Source organism: Mesoplodon bidens (assembly GCF_964165515.1).
Source record: "Mesoplodon bidens genome assembly, chromosome: 4".
NCBI classification, from domain to species: Eukaryota; Metazoa; Chordata; class Mammalia; order Artiodactyla; family Ziphiidae; genus Mesoplodon; species Mesoplodon bidens.
Window position 1 is genome coordinate 161,196,079 of NC_138160.1, and position 19,686 is coordinate 161,215,764.

The window sequence follows — 19,686 nt, forward strand, 5'->3', positions numbered from 1 at the left end:
CTGGTGATTGGCAGAGATGAGGCTGTGCAGGCGTGAGGCTTCTGAGCACGGGGCACGAACTAACCCTCACCCCTTGCTGAGGGGGACGACAGAGACACAAGTACTGGAATTACTCCCTTCACCAGGCGGACCCTGGGGAGTCAGATGGCTCCCTCCACCCTCCCCTCCCTCCCACCCGAGGAGAAGCATCCAGAGCACTCCTGCCTCTGCTTAGTTGCCTAGGAAAGGGGCTTGTCACCACATTTGGCTGGCACTGCGATACTGCAGTCTGAGTCAGAGACACATGGCAGGAAAGGTCAAGGCTCCCAAATTAACTCACGGAAAAACTGCCGATCGGCAAAGATCTATGTCGGGTTTTCACGGAGGTCTTCCTTCCTCCGCATTCCAGGAAGGGAATACACGTTGATGACGTGCCAAGAAGGGCACGCTCCAGACACTGGAGTGCTTGGTTATTCCCTTGTTAGACTTTGTTAAGTCTCAGGCACTACCTCGGGGCTTTTCCGCAGGTTACTTCCTTTATCCTCACAACACCCCTATGGGGGATTTTGATCCCCCATTTCACAGAAGAGCCAACAGGCTCAGGGAGGTTAAGCCACTTGCCCAAGGACATCCAACTGGTAAGTGCTGGAGCCGGGTTAGGACCCAGGCAATTTGCAAAGTGTGGGCTCAGCCCCTCAGAGACCAGAGACAGGGACAGGCCCACAGAGGCAGCGGTTTCCCAAGCCCAGGCACACAGCAGGGACCCAGTAAATGGGGCACCTCAGACTGAGCCCAGGGCCTCCCTAAGACTAGAATGTCTCAGACACAGTTCCCCAGGCCTTGCACCTGCCCCCTTATTTCATTCAATCTGGAACAAAACCAAGTTGCATGTTTTTCCTCCCCGGCCCCAACCCACTTCTCAGAGGCAGGGGTTTTGTAGGGGTGACAGCCCTCTCATGCCTGGTGAGCCCTTGGAGAACTCAGAGCACATGACCATCCAGAGGGAAGCCGTCCGACTCCACACTTGGTGGGCTGGGCCTCGGAAGAGAGAGCTCCAGGCTGGGGTTCAGGAGTCAGGCTTCTGGGGTGGAAAGGGGTAGGGCCCTTCTCCTCTCAGGACCTCAGTTTCTCCCTCTAAAATGAAAAGGTGGACCGGTTCAAATCTGTTTTTTCTTTTTGGATTTGCTGTTTTGTGAGTATCCACCTTGGGACATGCAGCAAACATTCGATAAAAGAGCTACTGTGTTCTAATTCGGTTGAGTGCTTTACGTGAATTATTTCATTGAATCCTCCCAACAATCCCACGGGGTAGGTTCTCTGGTTACTGTTATTTGTACGTTGTAGATGGGAAGAAAGAAGGACAGTGGGGTCAAGTGACTTGCCCAAGGTCACCCAGCTAGCAGATGATGGAGTCAAGATTCAAACCACAGTCCAGCTTCAGAGCCTGGAGCATCCACCCTTCCATCCTTCCATTCCACACTTACATTTTCAAGCAGGGCATGGCCACGTTTGAGGAACTAGGGGAAGGGCACAGTGGCATCCGATAGGGGTGGTTGTCATGAGGGTGGCAGGTGGGGGTCTGGTCTGGGAGGATGGGGTGTTGTTGGCCGAGAAGAGAATATGGCTGAGCAGCAGATTGGGGTAAGAGGAGTGGAGCTCAGTGTGGGGCGTGGTGAGTGGCAGGAGACATCCGAAGGATGATGCCCAGCATGCACTTGGAGATGCATGGCTGAAGCTCAGAGGGCAACGTGGGTGCTGGAGTACTTGGCGTCAATAGTATCTAGGTGCTTGTGGGAGGGGATGGGCTCTCCCAGGGAGGGAGTACACAAGAGGGCTTAGGTTAGAACTCTGGGTTCCTTCCTTGAGGAGGGTAGACAGAAGAAGAGCAAACTCATCAACTTCCTACCTCTATCGACTTTACATGTGCCAAGTCCTAGCCCTGCCAGCTGGGATTCTTAGGAGGCCAAAAGATTACCCTCTTCTTTAAAACTCGGCCCTGAGAAGCAGTGATCGGTCACAGTCCCAAAACCCTGCCTCTTTGCTCTGGCACCAGCCCAGGATTCTCCAGCAGGCTCTGAATTGTGTAATTATCCATGCAATAATTATGCCTGGCAGAAGGCTTCAGCTTTCCTGGGGGAGGGCTTCCCAGAGCACTGCCTAGCAATCCAATCACCATCAGCCTGCTCCGAGGATGCTCGCCACAGCCCGACTCCCTTCCTCTGAGCGCAGTTCCTGGCCTGGGGGAGACCTCCTGTGCAGGAGCAGGTGGACACCTGTCAGCCTGACAGGGGCACCTGTCAGTATCACTTGGTTTGGCTTCCTGGATGTACACAGCCCCATCTCTGATTACTACCACCCAGCAAGCTTCCACCATCTCCCATGGCCCTATTTATGACCCAGAGTGGGGGGGGAATCTATCAACTAGGAGCAAGCAACTAATCAGTTTATTCAGTTGCCTCAGGTCTTCTGATGTAATTATAATTCCTACTAAGCCACTGGTGTCAGGCTCATTTCAACAACCACTGCAGACACGATCATCAAAGCACCAGGATTCCTTTGTTCCAAATCCTGTACAGATGAGGCTCACAAGGTATGCTTTGGAGGGAAAACTGAGCATGTTTTTTTAATTTTTTTTTCTCTCATCTCCTCTCCTTCCTGTTTCCTTCCATATAGAGATCAGGGAGAAGCTGCCAGAATGTCCCACGTGCAGCTGGAAACAGACCCAGGCCTACGGGGCTGTGAATGTGGCTCTTATATGCTCATGGGCCAGCGAAAGATGCCTCGTGATGAGGCAGGAGTGGTGCCCAGGAGAGGCTGCTGGCTGCTTCCCAGAGACCTCACAAGGTGGCATTTACTTTGGTGAACTCCCCAGCCCCTGGCCCCCAGCCTTGGAGGTTCGGAAACCTGCTTTTCCTGGAACACCCAGAAGGGACCCATCTGTCAGGAGAACACTCCCGTTAACCCAGATCATGAGACCAAAATATAAACCACACTGAGAAAAGGAACTGCCGTGCAAAGCAGGACTGCTGAAGCTGTCGTGACCAGTGCTGTCTCTCCCTAGAGGCAGAGCTGCCTGGGAAGGCATGTTATAATAATCATAAAGTTTCCTGATGAACCTAGACTCATCTGGGATGCTAGCTGAACCACAAGAAGGTTCAATAGCATCAGACTCTGACTGTTTGCTGCATCCTTTCCCCAGGAGGGAGATAGTTGACCCTAGGATCACACAAGTGATCTGCCCTTTTCTATGCCCAAGTCCTCTTGGGCATCTGGACTCAGACTCCTTCCCCAGGTAGGACCCTACCCAGCTGATTGGGTGCCCATCCCTGAACTGCTGTCTGTGGCAGGCCTGGCTGTGGTCTTCACACTACCTCCATCTTAGCTTCCCCAAGAGTACAAACTTGCTGGGGAGCCAACCAGCGACCGCATTTTCTGCCTCCTTCCCCTACCCCACCTCCCCACCACATCTGGCTGGGGTTAGGCACAAACTCTCCCGGTGAAATCTGTGTATCAGTGATGTCGGTCATGGCTGGGTCACAGTGGTTAAGAAGCAGTGTGTTATCTCTACCCCCTTTACCTAGATGTAAAGGAGGCCCTAGGGTTGGTGGAGTGACAAGATGGAAGGAAGCTGGATCCCTGAGTGACCACGTGGAAGAAAGCTACTAGCCCACCAGGAACACCCACATTGAACAGCTCTATGAATGATAAACAAAATTCTATGTGTTAAGCCATTGAAATATTGGGGTCTATTTGTTATAGCAGCTAGCATTACCCTAGAGAATACATTTTTCTATCCTAGGCCTGCCTCCCTGAGAATACAGTCATCAGCCAATGGAGTGTTACATCTTCTGAAACTTCAAATTCATACCCAACCACCATCTCTTGTGTCACTCCTAAAGGTGGCTGATGGCGCGTGCTGTGCATGGATTTGCTTTCCCAAGTTCTAACTTGATTCCCACCTGCCATCCTTCCCAGATACGAGCTGATGTTAATTGCGGATCCCAAGCCACAGGCATGACATGGCAAATGGGATTCTGAAAGTATAGAGATTTGTACATATACAGCAACACACAAATGACTGGAATGGTCTTTCAGCCTGGAAGAAGAGTTTAAATGCACGTGCGCGCGCGCGCGCACACACACACACACACACACACAAATGCACTCACAGGAGCAGAATGGAGACAGAGCGGAGAGATAGCCTGGGCTGTACAGAGGGAGCAGAGAATGTGAACTTGATCAGAACTGGGACGCAAATAAATTTCACCTATCTCCATGTCAACTGTAATCAATTGGTAGTGACTGCTTGGAATGCTGTGTTAAGAAGGATTCTGAGTCACATTCCAGCTCAGAAGGAAAAAGTACTCTGATGGGTGATCAATTTCTGCCATGGGTAATAGATAAGGGAATGACAGCGCATACCAGGGACCATCATACTTGAGCTAGGGACTAGGATTGCGGTTGCAGAGAAGCCTGTATTTATGAAGTCTATAGCCCAGAACTCACTGGGTCAAACCATAACAACCAAAACCCCTGTTAACCCCCAAATGAGCGCCTATTACGAGGCAAGTGTTTTAGATACACCTTTTCAGTTAATCCTTACAACAGCCTTGGAGGGAGCTGTTAGCCCTATTTTACAGAAGACCAATCTGAGGCTCAGAGAGAGTAGGTGACTTACCCAAGATGACACAGCTCAAGAAAGACAGAGCCAGGTTCTACACAAGAAGTGCCTGGCTGCTAAGTGTGTGCATTTCACCATGACGTGGAACGCTCTCTGCATTCAGTGGGGTCTGGACTAAGAGGAACAATATATGTCAGTCTTTTCGTCTGGCTGCTGCCCACTGACATGAGAGCAACGGTGGCGGGAGAAGGGCTTGTCTCCCAGGCAGCTCAGATGGAAGTTGTGTGAAGACCAAATTGGTTTCGGGTTTGAGCTTCCTACAGCCTTTCTGTCCCTTGAGCTAGTTTACTGCTCTTCCAAAGTTTTGGAAGAAGGCCAAGAAAGGCAGGAAGAGAAGGAGAGAAGGGAGGGGGGACTTTTATGTTGTCAGTTCCAATGATGTGCGAGCTACCAGGGAGAGATCACAGAGCTGGCAGCCAGCAGAACTGGGATTAGTCTTGCGTCGCTTTGAGCTCCCCCAGAAGCAGCTTTCCTGAGCCTCAACCTTCTCAAGTGTCAAATGGAGCTAATGCCAGGTAGTAGGTGTAAAGTCTCTGAGCGATGGCACTACAGAGACCTAAGGGACAGATGGGCCTGGCTTCAACGCTGTCCCTGCACTTTGGCCTTCGGCCTTGGGCAAGTCAGTTCTCTCTGAGCTTCAGTTTTCACAGTTCTAAAATAGAAATAGTAACAGTATCTACCCCAAGGGATTGTGTGACAATTAAATGAGATAATTTAGGGGACGTGCCCAGCCCAGTGTCTGATGTCCCATTCAAGGTAGCACCCTTTATCTCTCTCTACACAAATGCACATGCACCAAACACCCTTTAAAGAGTCACTGGGTGATATGAGAAGTCTGGGGAAGCGGGGGAGCCTGCCTCAGTTTCCATCCTTTCCAGATTGCACTCGGTGCTTTGTAACCTTGAATAGATTTAGCCTAGCTTCCGTCCATCACTCTATCCCCTCACTCGGTGTCTTTGCTTGAGTTCTCCTTTCTACCTGGATTCCCATACACACCTCTGAACAACAATAACAGTCGCAACAGTAAAAATGCCAACAGTGAATGAATTCTCTCTGTATCCGGTGCTTGCTATGGGTAGGCAGCCTACTATTGATACCTGCACTCTACACATTTACCTTTTCTTCCACACTCTTATCACCCCTCTCCCTCCCTTCATCCCTTCTTGATTCTGTTCCAGGGTTTTGGGGGACAATAAATCAACTCCATAACAGATAAAGCTACAGGCAGCTCTAATCCCAAAACCACTTTGGTTGTTCCATTACCTCCTGTCCTGAGCTGCCTGGGAGACAAATTCTCATCCTTAGCTCCATTTACACTTGATTTTTCATACTCTTCTAAGGAGCTGATGTGGTCAGTATTATAAACCTCACTGGACACACAAAGAAACCAAGGTTCACCTAGTAACTTACCTCCAGTCACACAGCCAATAAGAGGCAAGCCTGGGATTTAAATCTAAGACTATTTGGTCTTCAAATTGAATTCCTTATTTGACAGAATAGCACCTAGCCCCCAGTGCTGACAGGTTATCCCCATTTTTCTAAACAACCCCACCAACAATATGTGATCCATTCAGGGGACCCCCTCAGGCTCAGAGTTCCAGGACCAGGGGATTCAAGGTGAATCCAAGCCATGTAGGTTCCACCAAAGAGGGACACACAAAATCTCTGGTCTATCGTTATTCATCACCCATTATATTAATCTCTCCATTAGTGACAGGAATAATAAACGCTACCAATATTAAGAACCATTACCATGCATTGAGCCCTTACTATGTGCCATATACCTAAAAGCCACAAGAACCCTACAATGTCGGCATGTGATTATTCCTTTTCCAAGGTGAACAGAGGCCCTACAGGTGACTCTAACTTGCCCAGGGTAAAAGGTGGGCTATGGAGATACTGGACTTGAAGCCACTTCCATAATCCCTCCCAGGACCGGGGGTGGGGGGAGGGATTGAAGTGCAGCCTCCATCACATGAATGCTAATGTACTGGCTTCCCAAAGGCAGCTGGGCGCCCTGTGGCCTCCAGAGCCCTCTCTTGGCCACCAGCCGAGCCCTCCTCTTCTTCTGGCTCCAGGGTCGGATGGGTGAGGAGGCCAGTGGCTGTCATTTCCTGTCTCTAAAAGCTCGGGAGCAGCCACAGTTGTTTAACCTCCTCTTGGGGGGTCAGAGGCCTGCTTGCCCTGGATGTGCCCTCAGGCCGGAGGAGGTAACTTGGAATCAGACATGCTTCAAATCCTTGCTCTCTAATACTGGATGATCATAGAACCTCCCTGAGCCTCAGTTTCCCAATTTGCAAAATGAGGATAACAAAACATCCATCATAGGACTACTACAGAAATGAAAGAAGATTAGGCATGCAGAAGGCTCTGGGACATGGCAGGCCTTCAAAAGTGAGAATTCCTCCTCTTCAAGCAATGCTTCCCCATCTCTCCAATTTCTACCGTAAACAAGCCTATTTACCCTGGAGGAGTCCTGATTAATTGCTTGGTGCAGAAAGCTTCCTACCATAACTAGGATTGTTCGTTTGTTTTCCAACAGAGACATCCTACTAGGCCCCCTGGAAAAGGCATTTGACTTGCATGCTTCAGGCCCTTCCTTTGTCCATTAGACTCCTATTAACTTCTGTCAAGTCTTCTGGCTTCAAATCCCACACAAAGGCTTTTGCTCAGAATCCAGGCAGCCAGCCTACTCTGCCATACTGAGCATTGTCAAGGAAATCCCTTGTGGAGAGATGTCAGTAGTTCACACCAGTCTGTCCTGCACCCCGTCCTGGCCTACGGTCTTGGAAGCCAACTAGATGAAGACCTAGAATGCCCCCTTGTCACACCTTCAGGGAGCATAGATCTTGGAGGTAAAGCTAAGGTGATGGCTGGTAGAATCAAGATTCAGGATGTCACTTGGCTGTAATAACATTTTAAATTAGCAGATGAAAACTTAATGGGCATACATAGTCCTACCCTTCTGTTTCATTTAAGGAAAAAAAGAAAAAAGGTTCAATTGCAGAAACGGTGATCTGGGGAAATCTGACTTCCTGGCAATTCATATAAAAACAAGCAGTGCTGGGGAAGCCTGCGGCTCAGATCGCAGGGCTGACGCTCAAGCTGTGTGACTGTGGGCAGACCACTCACCTTCTCTGGACTTGTTTGGTTATCCTAAAATGATACTTAAACCAGAAGGCTTCAAAGGTCCCTGCCAGTTTGATATATAATCCTATAATTACATATATACATATATATCAATATATACACACACATGCACACTATAGTCTGTGCTCTAAGTCAATGTTTCTCCAACTGCAGTGGGCATCCAAGCCACCAGGAGATCTTGTTAAAAATGCAAGATTCAGGGGGCTTCCCTGGTGGCGCAGTGGTTGAGAGTCCGCCTGCCGATGCAGGGGACATGGGTTCGTGCCCCGGTCCGGGAGGATCCCACATGCTGCAGAGCGGCTGGGCCCGTGAGCCATGGCCGCTGAGCCTGCGCGTCCGGAGCCTGTGCTCCGCAACGGGAGAGGCCACAACAGTGAGGGGCCCACGTATCGCAAAAAAAAAAAAAAAAAAGCAAGATTCAGTAGGGGCCTGCGACTCTGCATTCCTAATAAGCTCCCAGGTGATGCAGAGGTTGCTGGTGTGAGGACCACACTTTGAGTGGCATGGCTCCAAACAGCAGTAACTTGCCTCTAATTCAGCCTTGCTATGTTCTGACCACAGTATCTTACATGCATTATTGCATCTAATTCTCATAACGACCTTGGAGGTAATTACTATCAATATCTTAATTCTCTAGATGTGGAAACGAAAGTTCACAGAGGCAAGGGGACCTGCCTGAGGTCACATAGCTAATAAGTTGCACAGCTAGGTTTTGAATCCAGGTCTGTCTAATCAAGAGCATGTGTCTGTACCTGCTATACCACATATATATGTGTAATACAGATTTAGGCCAATGTGTGGCTAAGGACGGGAAAGGAACTAATGAGAAAGCAGAAGGCAAATGCACCAGCAAGTTCTTGCGTTTGTTTCCTTTGCAAGGATGACCACTCATCCACCCACTGATCCCTCCCTGCCTCTCTGGACCCTGTGAAAACACAGACTGATTCTGGTGTCCGATTCTGATGGTTTGAAATCCTAACAGCCTTGGAGGTATTTAAGCGCTCCATCCTTCTCTGACAGGCAACATGGCTGTAACAAAGGGAGAAGAATTTAGTTCACAGAAATGATTAGCGCAGAGGAGAGATGTTTAATCCTATTAATGAATTTGCTAATTGACCTTCTGCCCCCAATCATTTCACATTCAGGCTTTTGGAGTGTCAGATTAAATGGAAGCAAGATCCAGGGGTTGTTGGAGATGGGGTGAAAAGCATTTTGCTCAAGGCCTGCAGATGGCTCAGTAGTTCCGTATGCTAATGAGGTGCTTTGTCCATCCCTGGATGCCTTCTCCCCCATCTCCGCACACCATGTTTTGGCTGTTCTTCCTCGAGGGGAGGCCAGGAGGGGAGGAGGCTGGTGAGGTTGAAAGCTCAGGCTCTGGGGTCAGCCAGAACCAGGTCCTGCTATCCGTACGCTGTGAGACTCTGGGCAAAGCACTGCCCTTGGAACCTAGGTTTCTTCATCTGCAAAATGGAAACTGTAATAGGGTCTGTTCTCCAGGGCTGGGAGGAGGTTAATAAAATAACACAGGAAACGGGCAGAGCAAGGTGGCTGGCACAGAGCGAGGCCAGGTCAACGTTAGCTATTACTATTATTATTAACCCTGCTGATGATCCATGTTCTCCTATCTCACCGTTGAGAATTTCATCATCATCTGAAACTGAGGGCTTCCCACAGAAGTCACTGGAGAAACTGCTTGGGATTCCAGTGGCCATAGTTGTGATGGCTCTGGGGCCCACGGGGTGGACTCAGGGGCCACAGCTCGAAGGCACAGAGATCACCAAGGACTACCCAGTCACAGTGCAGATGGAGCAACAGAGGAGGAAGGGACCTGCCCTGAGATGGGACAAAAGCAAAGCCACTACTGCCCCGAGTTGCTAGAATCATCTCACCTTCTGTGAACCACTGTGCTCACCACCTGCTGGGCCCCTCCCACAGCCCTAAGGAGATAAGGGAGACACCATCATTGTCCTCATTTTAGAGAGGCGGAAGTGGAGGCTCAGAGAGGTTCAGCTAAGAAGTCAGAGAGTTGGAGTCTGAACCCAAGTCTCTTACTTTAACCCAGTGGTCCTAACCATTGCACACCCTATTCCTAACTCTCTGATTTGACTGTAGCTCCCACTGCCACCCCCCATCCCCCAACTGCCCCAGTGAAGCTTTCAGTTTGGCCTGGAATAAGAAGAATTAATCCAATGCTCCGCTCCCACGGCTAGGGTATGGGACTCTAGTGATAGCCCATCTGATCACAGCCACTCCCCAAAGGTGACCTATTTAAAACACTACCTGGAGGGAGGGGGAAGCATTTAAAGGTAAGTCAAATTGTCTGAAAGTCTCAGGACTCTCTCAGTCTCTCTCTCTCTCTCTGTGTGTGTGTGTGTGTGTCTCTCTCTCTCTCTCTCTCTCACACACACACACAGTATCTCTCTCTCTCTCTCTTTCTCTCCCCCCGCCCCCCAAAACTGCCCGGCCTCTGCCTGATGAATGGGAACATCAGCACCAGGGCCATGATGCAGAACTTTGCAGCACTTCTCCCCATGAGTGGACCCGGATTTCTCATCAGCGAGGCCACATTCCTGCACTCCTTGGAGCCATCAAGAACTCACAACCTGGTCTATCCATCCTTATCTCCAGGCAGACAACATCCATCAGCATCAGGCCTTGACAGAGGCCCTGGGATAAGACTCACTCCCTGAGAGCTAGTCCGAGAGACGAATGCGTAAATCCATAATCACATATTGTTCGGGACTGTAGCCAAGGGAAGGAGCGACAGCTGTAGGGGAGCAGGGGAGGGAGAAACGTGCTCTGCCCACAAGAGCTTGGGAGGAGGTGACATTGACCGAGGTCTTGAAGGGTGTGCAGGAGTTCACCTTGGGAGGTGGAAGTGGAGGGAGAGTGGGAAAGCCAAGGGGGATCTTGGGTAGAAACAACATCAGGGAAGCAAAGTTAAAGGACACTTACGGGATTACTTAGTGACCAAATAACTGAGTGGACAGATACACAGATTCTTGATCTCACCTAGACAAGACAAAGGGGAACCTGAAATACAAGGGAGGGCATCGAGGGTCGGTCCTCACTTTAGTTTTTTGAATGAATCAACAAAACAGTGAGTGCCTAGAGATACTTTTCCATCTTCCTACCTTCCCCAAACGTACCACACACCTACAGGTATCCAAAAAATTACCAGAACTCTTCTTTTTTTTTTTTTTTTTTTTTTTTGGTACGCGGGCCTCTCACTGTTGTGACCTCTCCCGTTGCGGAGCACAGGCTCCGGACGCACAGGCTCAGCGGCCATGGCTCACAGGCCCAGCCGCTCCGCGGCATGTGGGATCCTCCCGGACTGGGGCACGAACCCGTGTCCCCTGCATCGGCAGGCGGACTCTCAACCACTGCGTCACCAGGGAGGCCCCAGTTTACTATTAATCATCTGTACCAGGGCCTCCTGTACCACTGACTCCTTCCAAGTTTCACGGTGGGGGGCTTAGGTCCAGGATTTGGGTAGCATGACTATCAATGCTCTTCATGCAAAGACAGCCTCCTATCATAGCCTTTCTGGGGCTTCATTAACCATTCATTAATTTATGGATTCATTTACTCACTCATGCACTCATTTCTTCAATCATTCCTTCTGTCATTTCATCTGCTTCCTTATTCATTCACTCATTTATTTATCCCCTCACTCATTCAATTATTCATTCTTTCACTCACTTGCTAATGTATGTATTCACTTGCTCATTTGTACATTTACAAACCATTTATTGAGCAAAACCCTTCTAGGCATATAAAGAAGTCCAAGACACGATCCTTTTCCAGGGACCAGGCCAAAAAACCCTCAAACAGTAGTCCTTTCACTTCCATCTTTCAGGCTTTACCATCTCCCTCTCCCCATTCGCTTTGAGCTTCCTTGACTTTCTTCTGGGATGAAGGGACCAGAACTGTGCCTGACACTGGGTATGGTCTCCCTGTACTTTCGTGACTCTCAGGGGGCTGGGGAGCAGGAACACTGTTCTCATCACTTCCCTGATTAATGGTAAACAGACTCAGTACATTCTGTGGACAAAGCCAATTCAAAGCCAGCAGACCAAAGGAAAGAATTCATTCCCGGCAGAGGGCTGATAACTGAAATTCCAGTGGGAAGCTAACTTTTGCTTCAGGGTGGGCAATTCCAGGAAATAACAGAAAATGGCCAAGCAGTCCATTATTTATAAGTTCCTCCAGAAAAGATTTATGGAGTACCTACTATGTGCAAGGAACCAAGCTGGGGACTATGAAGGATGAATCAGAGTAGCTCCCCTGAGAAGCTGACGCTCTGGGGATGGGGTGAGGGGTTAACACCTCCATCAGTTGCCTAATTCAAAGAATGACTTGAGAGTCATGAGAATGTACACCTTAAAAGATTAAGGAATTTAGATGGGAGAAGTTGCTTCTTTCCAGGGCTTGGGGGAGCCTTCCTGAATGTGGAAATAGCTGAGTGAGGTCTTGGAATGTGGGTAGAATTTTAACTATTAGACAAGGCAGTGGGGGGAAGGGTAATACAGAGTTAAAAGGATGGACAAAGATGCCGAAATGGGTAATGCTCAGGGCATGGACACCTCTGTAAATCAGTATTCCTCTTTTAGACATAAGAACACTGACATTTCCAAGGTGAAATGACTTGCCAAAGGTCCCTTGAGCCCAGGACAGTGTGAAGGCAGGGCTACTGCTTCTCTATGCCTGGCTGCCTCCCATTGGTCTCCCAGATTTTTCCTGGGAGAATATGCTGGGAGAACATGCTGCCCGGAGCAATAAACCCCAAACCTGGCCTCATCAGGAATATTGTGCTTCCATAAGGTCTCGAAGGTTCCGAGATGCTCACTGGTCTAGAAGTGAGGGGACCAGTCCCATATTTGTCTCTAACTTGCCGTGTAGCCTTGGAAAAAGCGTCTAAAAGCTGTGAGATTTTGTTGGCTCATCTATTCAATGAACACTCTGGAGATCCCAAGCTCAGTCCTTCCTGAAGGTTCTGAATGCTTTCCCTCGGTCACGGAGGATTGATAACCCAGCCACCCGTGCAAAGCAGGCTTATTTGCTTATAGGCAAATTTCCATTGAGATGCCCTTGGGCTAGTGACGTTCTCCCTAAATTCTCTTGCCCCCTGACCCTCTCACAGGCCCAGCCACTGCACCTGCGTGATCCTTATCTGATCACCCCTGATATCCCGACACTTTAAGCCCAGAGCCATGCCCTTCGTATGATAAACACATACAAAACTGTTGGAGCCAGAAACCCTACCTGGGACTGAGATGCAGAGGCTGAATCCCTGGAGCAGGACTTTTCTCATTCTTACTTAACGACAAACAAAGGTCCCAAACAGAGAGAAGGATAGGAAATTAATTGGAAACTTTTTTATTCAGTGACATAGCTCTCAAATTACTTTAGATTTCTGTTGCCTTCTGGAAGCTCTCCGTGAACAACCAGGCTGGGCTAGGCATGTCCCTCGCCACTAAATCACGTGGAGCTTTATATGTATGTGATTCCAAATTATATTTTCAAAACGTGCAGGGTATTTGTTGAACAAGATACAATGTTTTCAGGACCAGCCACAAAGCAGAGGTCAGCAGGGGCTGCAGCAACAGGACCAGCATCTGAGCACGTGAGGTGTGGGTCCTAGTTTCCTGGACACGGCAGAAGGAATGCTCCAGAACTGAGCTGTGAGGATTCCCACAGGCATGGACTACTTCCAGGATGGCTTACTCTAGGCATTTGGAAGCCCTAAACACTAGAGCCATAAATTGAATAGTAGTTAAAATTTGCTGACTACTTATGTAGCAGAGCTCGTGCTAAGCATTTGATTTGCATTATCCCTGAAATCCACACAGCACAACAGCTATTTTAAGATGGTAACTACTACTGTCCCTGTTTTCTAGTTGAGGAAAATAAGGCTTAATCATGCAGCTAGTAAGTGGTGGAGCCTGGATTTGAACCCAGCAGGAAGACCGATTCCCGAGTTGAAAATCTCCAACACTCTCTTCTGACTGTTTGCAATTAGATCTGAGGCTGGTGTCTCAGACATCATAGTGGCAGCTCTGGTAAGAGCATCAGCAATAGAAATCTTCAAATTTGAGAACTGGATGGAACCTGAGAAAATGTCTAATGTAACTTCCGCCTTTTACAAAGGTGAAACCTAGGTCTCCATGAGGGAAGGGACCTGACCAGGAAGTAATCCCTGAGCACTAGCCTTTCCAGCCAGTTTCCAAGCCACTTTTCTTTGCAGAAAGGGTCTTCTGTTGATCAGCATTCCACTGAGCTAGACAGGAAGATAAGACTCTGCTCCAGGACAAAGGCCTGGGGGAATGTACGTAGCTGGAGCCCTGGACAATTCCAGCCAGTGTGGTGTGACTTTGTGCAAATGGGGCTGACCAGACACCTCAGGCTCGGGGCAGCTTGTCATGGCAGCCCATCCACTAGCCCTGGACCCGCAATGAGCTTCAAACAAGTGTTGTTGGGACAGTTAAGTGAGAATGCACAGATAAAGCACCTAGCACTGTGTCAGGCACACAGTAGAGGCTCACTGAATGCTGTGCCCCCTCCTCTCTTTTCTTAGACTCCTAGGAGAGAGAAGCAAAGAGCTCTGGCCTCTTGGAACCCTTTGGGAATCCATCTGGGGTGACCTGCAGTTTTGTGTAGGAAAAGGGAATGGTAGACAGTAACGTCTGAGTAATGTCTCAGCTCATAATCTTTGCCCAGCCCTAGGTGAGGAACTCCATATCCATCATTCAGTTGATCTTGGCATCTTTCAGCAATCTCCTCTGGGTCCCTGGTAGCTGCAGCCGACACAGTAGATGAGGCAGGGTCCTCCCTCTCTCCACTCCCTCCACACCCTGTTTCCTGCCAGGAGATAGTATCCTGTCCATTCTATGGATAAGAAACTGAGGCTTAGACAGGTGAAGGGATCTGCCTGAGGTCACGTAAGGAACAAGCTATGGAGCTGAGATTTGCACCCAGAATCTGTTGGACTCTAGGGTCCAAGATCTTTCTGTGACACCTAGCTGCCTCCCAGGAGTGCCACAGGCATTGAAAATATATTAAAACAAATCCCTGAGTTTCTTATTCCCACAGTCCCCTGGCCTCTGGTGGTCAGAGGGTGGGAAAGGAGACCAGGATTTGCTGCTGAATGTCGTCCCCAGTCAAGCAGTATCTGAGGATCCGTGAGAAGTGGGGCTGTTAACGTCAAGGTCCTGGGCCAAGGCTTGCAGACCTGTCCTGCCTAGGACTGGTAAAATGGCACCCAGTCTCTTCCCTGCCAGGAGGATGTACAATGCAGCTGGACGAATGGGTCGAAGCCTCTTCCCATGTTCTAGGCTCTGAATGCCAACCCAGCTTCATCACCTGAGATCTTCACCCAGAGATCTTATTCCTCAGGATTCAGCCAGCCTGATGTCTCTGGGGACTGGGCCAGATGTCGAGAGCCCTCAAAGACAAGTTATTCATGGGACGCTATCTCTGCGATGCAGACTTTCCTACTGAATCAGGAAAGACCAACCAAGTCCTGAGAGTGGACTCATTGTGCACCCTGGGGTCCACCATTATCCTAACGCTGATCTAATCACTAGCCAGCGTACGGGGTAGGAACTGTAACCTCACCTGTCACCAGAACCTGGGCTCCAATGGCAGAACTTAAAGGTTTAACTGTCAGGTTACTTAAAATCCTTCTACCACTCACAGTAGTATATGAGCCTAAAAACCAAACAAACCAAACCCGTCATATTCTTTTTCCTAACTGCATCCAGTGTCTTTATTCCCACAACCAACTTTCAAACAGCTGGATGGGAGGCCTGCACAGTCCCCCGCGGTGCAACACGTTTCCCCCAACTTCACATGGACCCGTTTCATGACTGTCCCGCTGGTGAGATTGGGCTTATCTCAGCTGGAGTCCAGGCAGGAGGGACCCAGGGATATTATGCTTTCTAATCCCTGATGTTAGCTCACCTCTACACCAGACCTTGACAGTGCTCTCCGCTCTCAGGCGGTTCCCAGAGCATGGCAGCACCCTCGTGCGATGCCCTGGCTCCCGACTCCCTAAAGCCACCAGGGACACGAGCCCTGAGAGTTTGATCACCTGCCAGCAGCTGATTCCTTCTGGCTTGCAGAAAGCACTCTCTCCCCGACGATGGACCCCCAGGTCTGCACAGCATCGCTGCTGGGGGGCGGGGGCAGTGAGTGAATATGCGAGCACCCTCGCTGGGTGCCCACAGTCGCACTAACACCAATGGTCATGGGAACGGGAAGAGCTTCCCAACATCTACATTCAGACAATTTCGTCCCCACCTCCCACCTGTGAATTTGTCTCTGCCTTCTGTGCCCAGAGATTCCTCCAGGAGTAGGGTCCTGGCACCTGGTGCCCCGGAGAGGTTCCGTGGCCCCTGAGGCCGCAGCCCACTCTGGGTCCCTCCTCTGCCAGCTCACGGGTATTCACACCAATCCTCCCGCCGGTTTCTTACTCCTTTGGTTACAGGAACCTGAACCCCCTCCTCATGGGGAGGGGGGTCCGGGCCAAGGAGGGCAGGTGGCACACCCCAACCCAGCACCGAGCACCCCCAAACCCAGCCAGGGGAACAAAAGGAAGAAGGAGGTGGCTTACCTTTCGAGGGTCGTCTTTGTTTGGTTTGCAGAGACGAGAAGGTGCCCATGACGGCCCCCATGGCAGCGAAGACTTCTGTGCGACTTGGGACCTCGGGCCCTGCCCCTCTCCTCCACTGCAAGGAAATCAGTGTGGATCTTCTACCGAATGGGAGGAGGGAAAAAAAAAAAGCCCCCGCAGCTCGCCGCAGCTTGATATTCAGCGAGCGTGGGGCTGGGGCGCTGGGAGCCTTTTCTGTCCTTCTTCAGCCCCGCACATGCACTGACTCACAGGGCTAGCCGTTCCTGGCGAGCCTTCGGACCCGGGCCCGGCCGCTTCCCTCGCCGAGGACCGAGGACGATGCCCCGAAGCCCGCCTGGCGCTGGACACCGGGCCGGCGCGCCCGCCCGGCTGAGGCTCCTGAGGCAGCGCCGCGTGCGCTGCGGGAGCCGCGCTCGCCCGCCCCTCCTGCCGCACGCTCGGCTCCCCTCCCGGCGCTCGGGCTGGGTCTCGGGGGGCCGAGTACCAATCATGAATGAACAGAGCGGGGACGGCGTGGAGCGGAGCCGCGCGCGCCTGCCTGCCTGCCGCGCTCGAGGCGAGTCTGAGGCGCGCGGAGAGCGGCCGACGGGTAACCCCGGGGGGGCGGGGCGGGGCCGGGGCGCACGAGGGGCGCGGGGTGCGGACGCCTGGCCGATGGGTGGGGCTCAGGGGGCAGCCGGGAGAATGTGTGTGTGAGAGAGAGAGTGTGTGTGTGTGTGTGTCCCTGCGTGGGGTGCGTTGTTTCATTTGACTTCAAGGGAAATCTTTATGGGGTGGGGCAAAGTCTGCTCCACCCACGGGATGGGATGTCTTAGGAGGAAGGTGCCCTCCTGCTCCTCCAGCGCCAGGGCCACCTTTGAATGACAGGGAATTGGGAAGGGGGAAGGAGCCCTCGGCCCCTTTGGACACTTCCTTACTCTCTTTTGTTTCTTCCCTCTCTCCCTCCTTCATCCTTCTACCTCCTTGACCCCCAAGAACTTACAAGCTATCGTTAGGGGGCAGGACCCCAAACCCTATCTTGACTTCTCATGCAAAAAGACAAAGTTTCGGTCTACCCGTTTGGATTCTCCTCAGCCCCCCCCCCACCCGGTGGTGCTGAAATGCAAGGTTTGCTCCCCGGAAGCCTGAGGAGGAGCTGCCTTTCCCGAGCTGCCTGGGTTCCCACTATAAGCAGTGTTTACAGGTCATAGGGTTTCCGGACGTATGGCCTCATACACATAGTCACACAAACATATGTGCACAGGTTCCACAAGTCCACACAGATGTTGCTGTTGTACACACAGACTCATAGTCCATAACACCCACAGGTGCATCCCTAGGACTCCACACAAGACGTAGACACACAAACACGCGGGTATGCACACGCATACACGTTCAGTGCAAAAGAGCATCACAGTCACCCATGTTTACACTAACTCGAAGCCATACAGGCATACAGCCCTACCCCAAGGATACAGAGCCCCCTTTCGTTCCAGCCCATTAGCTGCCATTCTGTGGGACACAGGTGGTCTGCGACTTGGCCAGGGACCCTGACTGGTTTTATTCATCTATTCAGCACTTCAGCCTTTCTCAAATGCCAGCACTTGTCCTATTTGGTGCAACAGGGAAGGTGCACTTAATAACACCCATCCCTTTCATTCTCATGGCCTGTTGCTATATAGCTCACATCACCCCACACCCTGTGATTATTAGTCAGGTCGTGACTAATCATCACCACAGAGAGAAACTGAGGCTTACCGAGGGCAAGAAATTTGCCCGAAGTTACCCAGCCAGGATAGGGGATTAGAACTTGGAGCCCAGGTCTCTGTCATCACTGTGTGATGGGGACACTCCTGTTGGCAGATGAGGATACTGTGGGCCACTGAGCTGAGGAGCTCTCCCACCAGATTTAAAGCCTCAGCTCTCCTAACTGCCAGTTCAGGGCTTATCTGTGTCCATGAGGCCTGGAATCCCGGATGATGAAGCAGGACAGGTGGGGGCCGGCCTGCCTCCCTCCTGCCCTCCCTGCTGGGGAAGAAGAGTGGGGGTGGGGCTGAAGCCCGGGGTCACAACGGGACCCACTAGGATGGCCAGGACTTAAGGAACAGAGGGATCTTTGCTGGGGAGACGGTGATGGTACAGCCCCCAGTTTTCTCAAAAACCTCTGGACGGAGCACCAAGCCATTTCACCTTCAGGCGTGTGCTCAGCTCCACACTACCTGAGTGACCAGGACCGGCACTTGAGAATTTACAAAAGGCTAGGATGCCATTCTCCCATTTCCTTCACCCCCAAGGCCCTCTGAAGGAGCAGATGAATTGCTCCATTGTACAGATAGAAATAGTAAGGTCATCTAGGGGAGTTCACAACAGGCTGTATCTGAGCAGTGGGAATAAAGTGAAGTCACCGAGACAAAGTTCAAACTGCTAAGCCTGAATTATGAGGCCCTTTAGTGGTCTGGCTTCATTTCCCAAGCCCCCTGCTCTCTTTGGGGGTCTAGCCACACAGACCCTCACTAGTCCCCAGTGTGCCCTCCATGGTTGTGCTTCAGGGCTGTTCCCTCTGCCTAGAATGTCCCTCAACCCTTTCTCCATCTGACAAACTGAGCTCACCCTCGAAGATCTACTTCAGGTGTCAGTTTCTCCAGGAATCCCTCTCTGGGCCCCAGTGGTATCCCTCTTGGGGTTCCTATGGCACTTGGGGACTCTTTCCCATCAGAGCACTCACTACCTTGGTTCTCATTGTCCCCTTCCCTGTCTGTCTCTCCCTCTGGACTGCAAGGTCTTTAAGAGCAGAGACTGCTACTGATTTAGCTCTACACGGTCTGCTTAACCCTTGGTTTCTGACAGGGGTGCAGTCAGTCTATGTTCAATAAATGAATGAAGAAAGGAATGAACTAATAATTTTCTTTGCTCGGTGACCCAATTAGTAAGTAGCAACTGATGATTACCAGATCATCCTTGCCTTTCAAAGGAAGAAGCACACTCTCCCAAGTGAAGATTCATTCATTCAACAAATATTTGTTCATTCATATACCTACCATGTACCAGATATTTATTATACATGCATAAGAGCTCATTTATTCCTGATGATGCCCTGTGTGGTAGGTATTATCTACAGATAAATACACACACACAGTACAATGCAGCAGACATCACCCATGAGATGCTCACAAAGAATATGTCTAAGTAGGAATACACGACAAGTGTGAGGGACAAGAGAAGAAGAAAACAACAGCCTGGATCCCTGCCTCTTGGAGACTTG

The 19,686-nt window shown here is 50.6% G+C and overlaps 1 protein-coding gene across 4 annotated transcripts in view; it reads right to left on the minus strand.

Moving 5' to 3' along the window:
* KCNIP1 (potassium voltage-gated channel interacting protein 1) overlaps nucleotides 1-19,686 on the minus strand; it is a gene marked incomplete at both ends in the record, with an annotated part of 348,648 nt that overhangs the window by 208,531 nt on the left and 120,431 nt on the right. For 2 of the 4 annotated variants that reach the window (XM_081232729.1, XM_081232728.1), the window contains one exon: nucleotides 16,425-16,911. The exons of the other annotated variants lie outside the window; for them this stretch is intronic. In XM_081232729.1, the coding sequence (XP_081088855.1) occupies nucleotides 16,425-16,485 (61 nt within the window). Of the gene's footprint in view, nucleotides 1-16,424; nucleotides 16,912-19,686 lie in introns of those variants that run through there. 4 annotated transcript variants of the gene reach the window in all.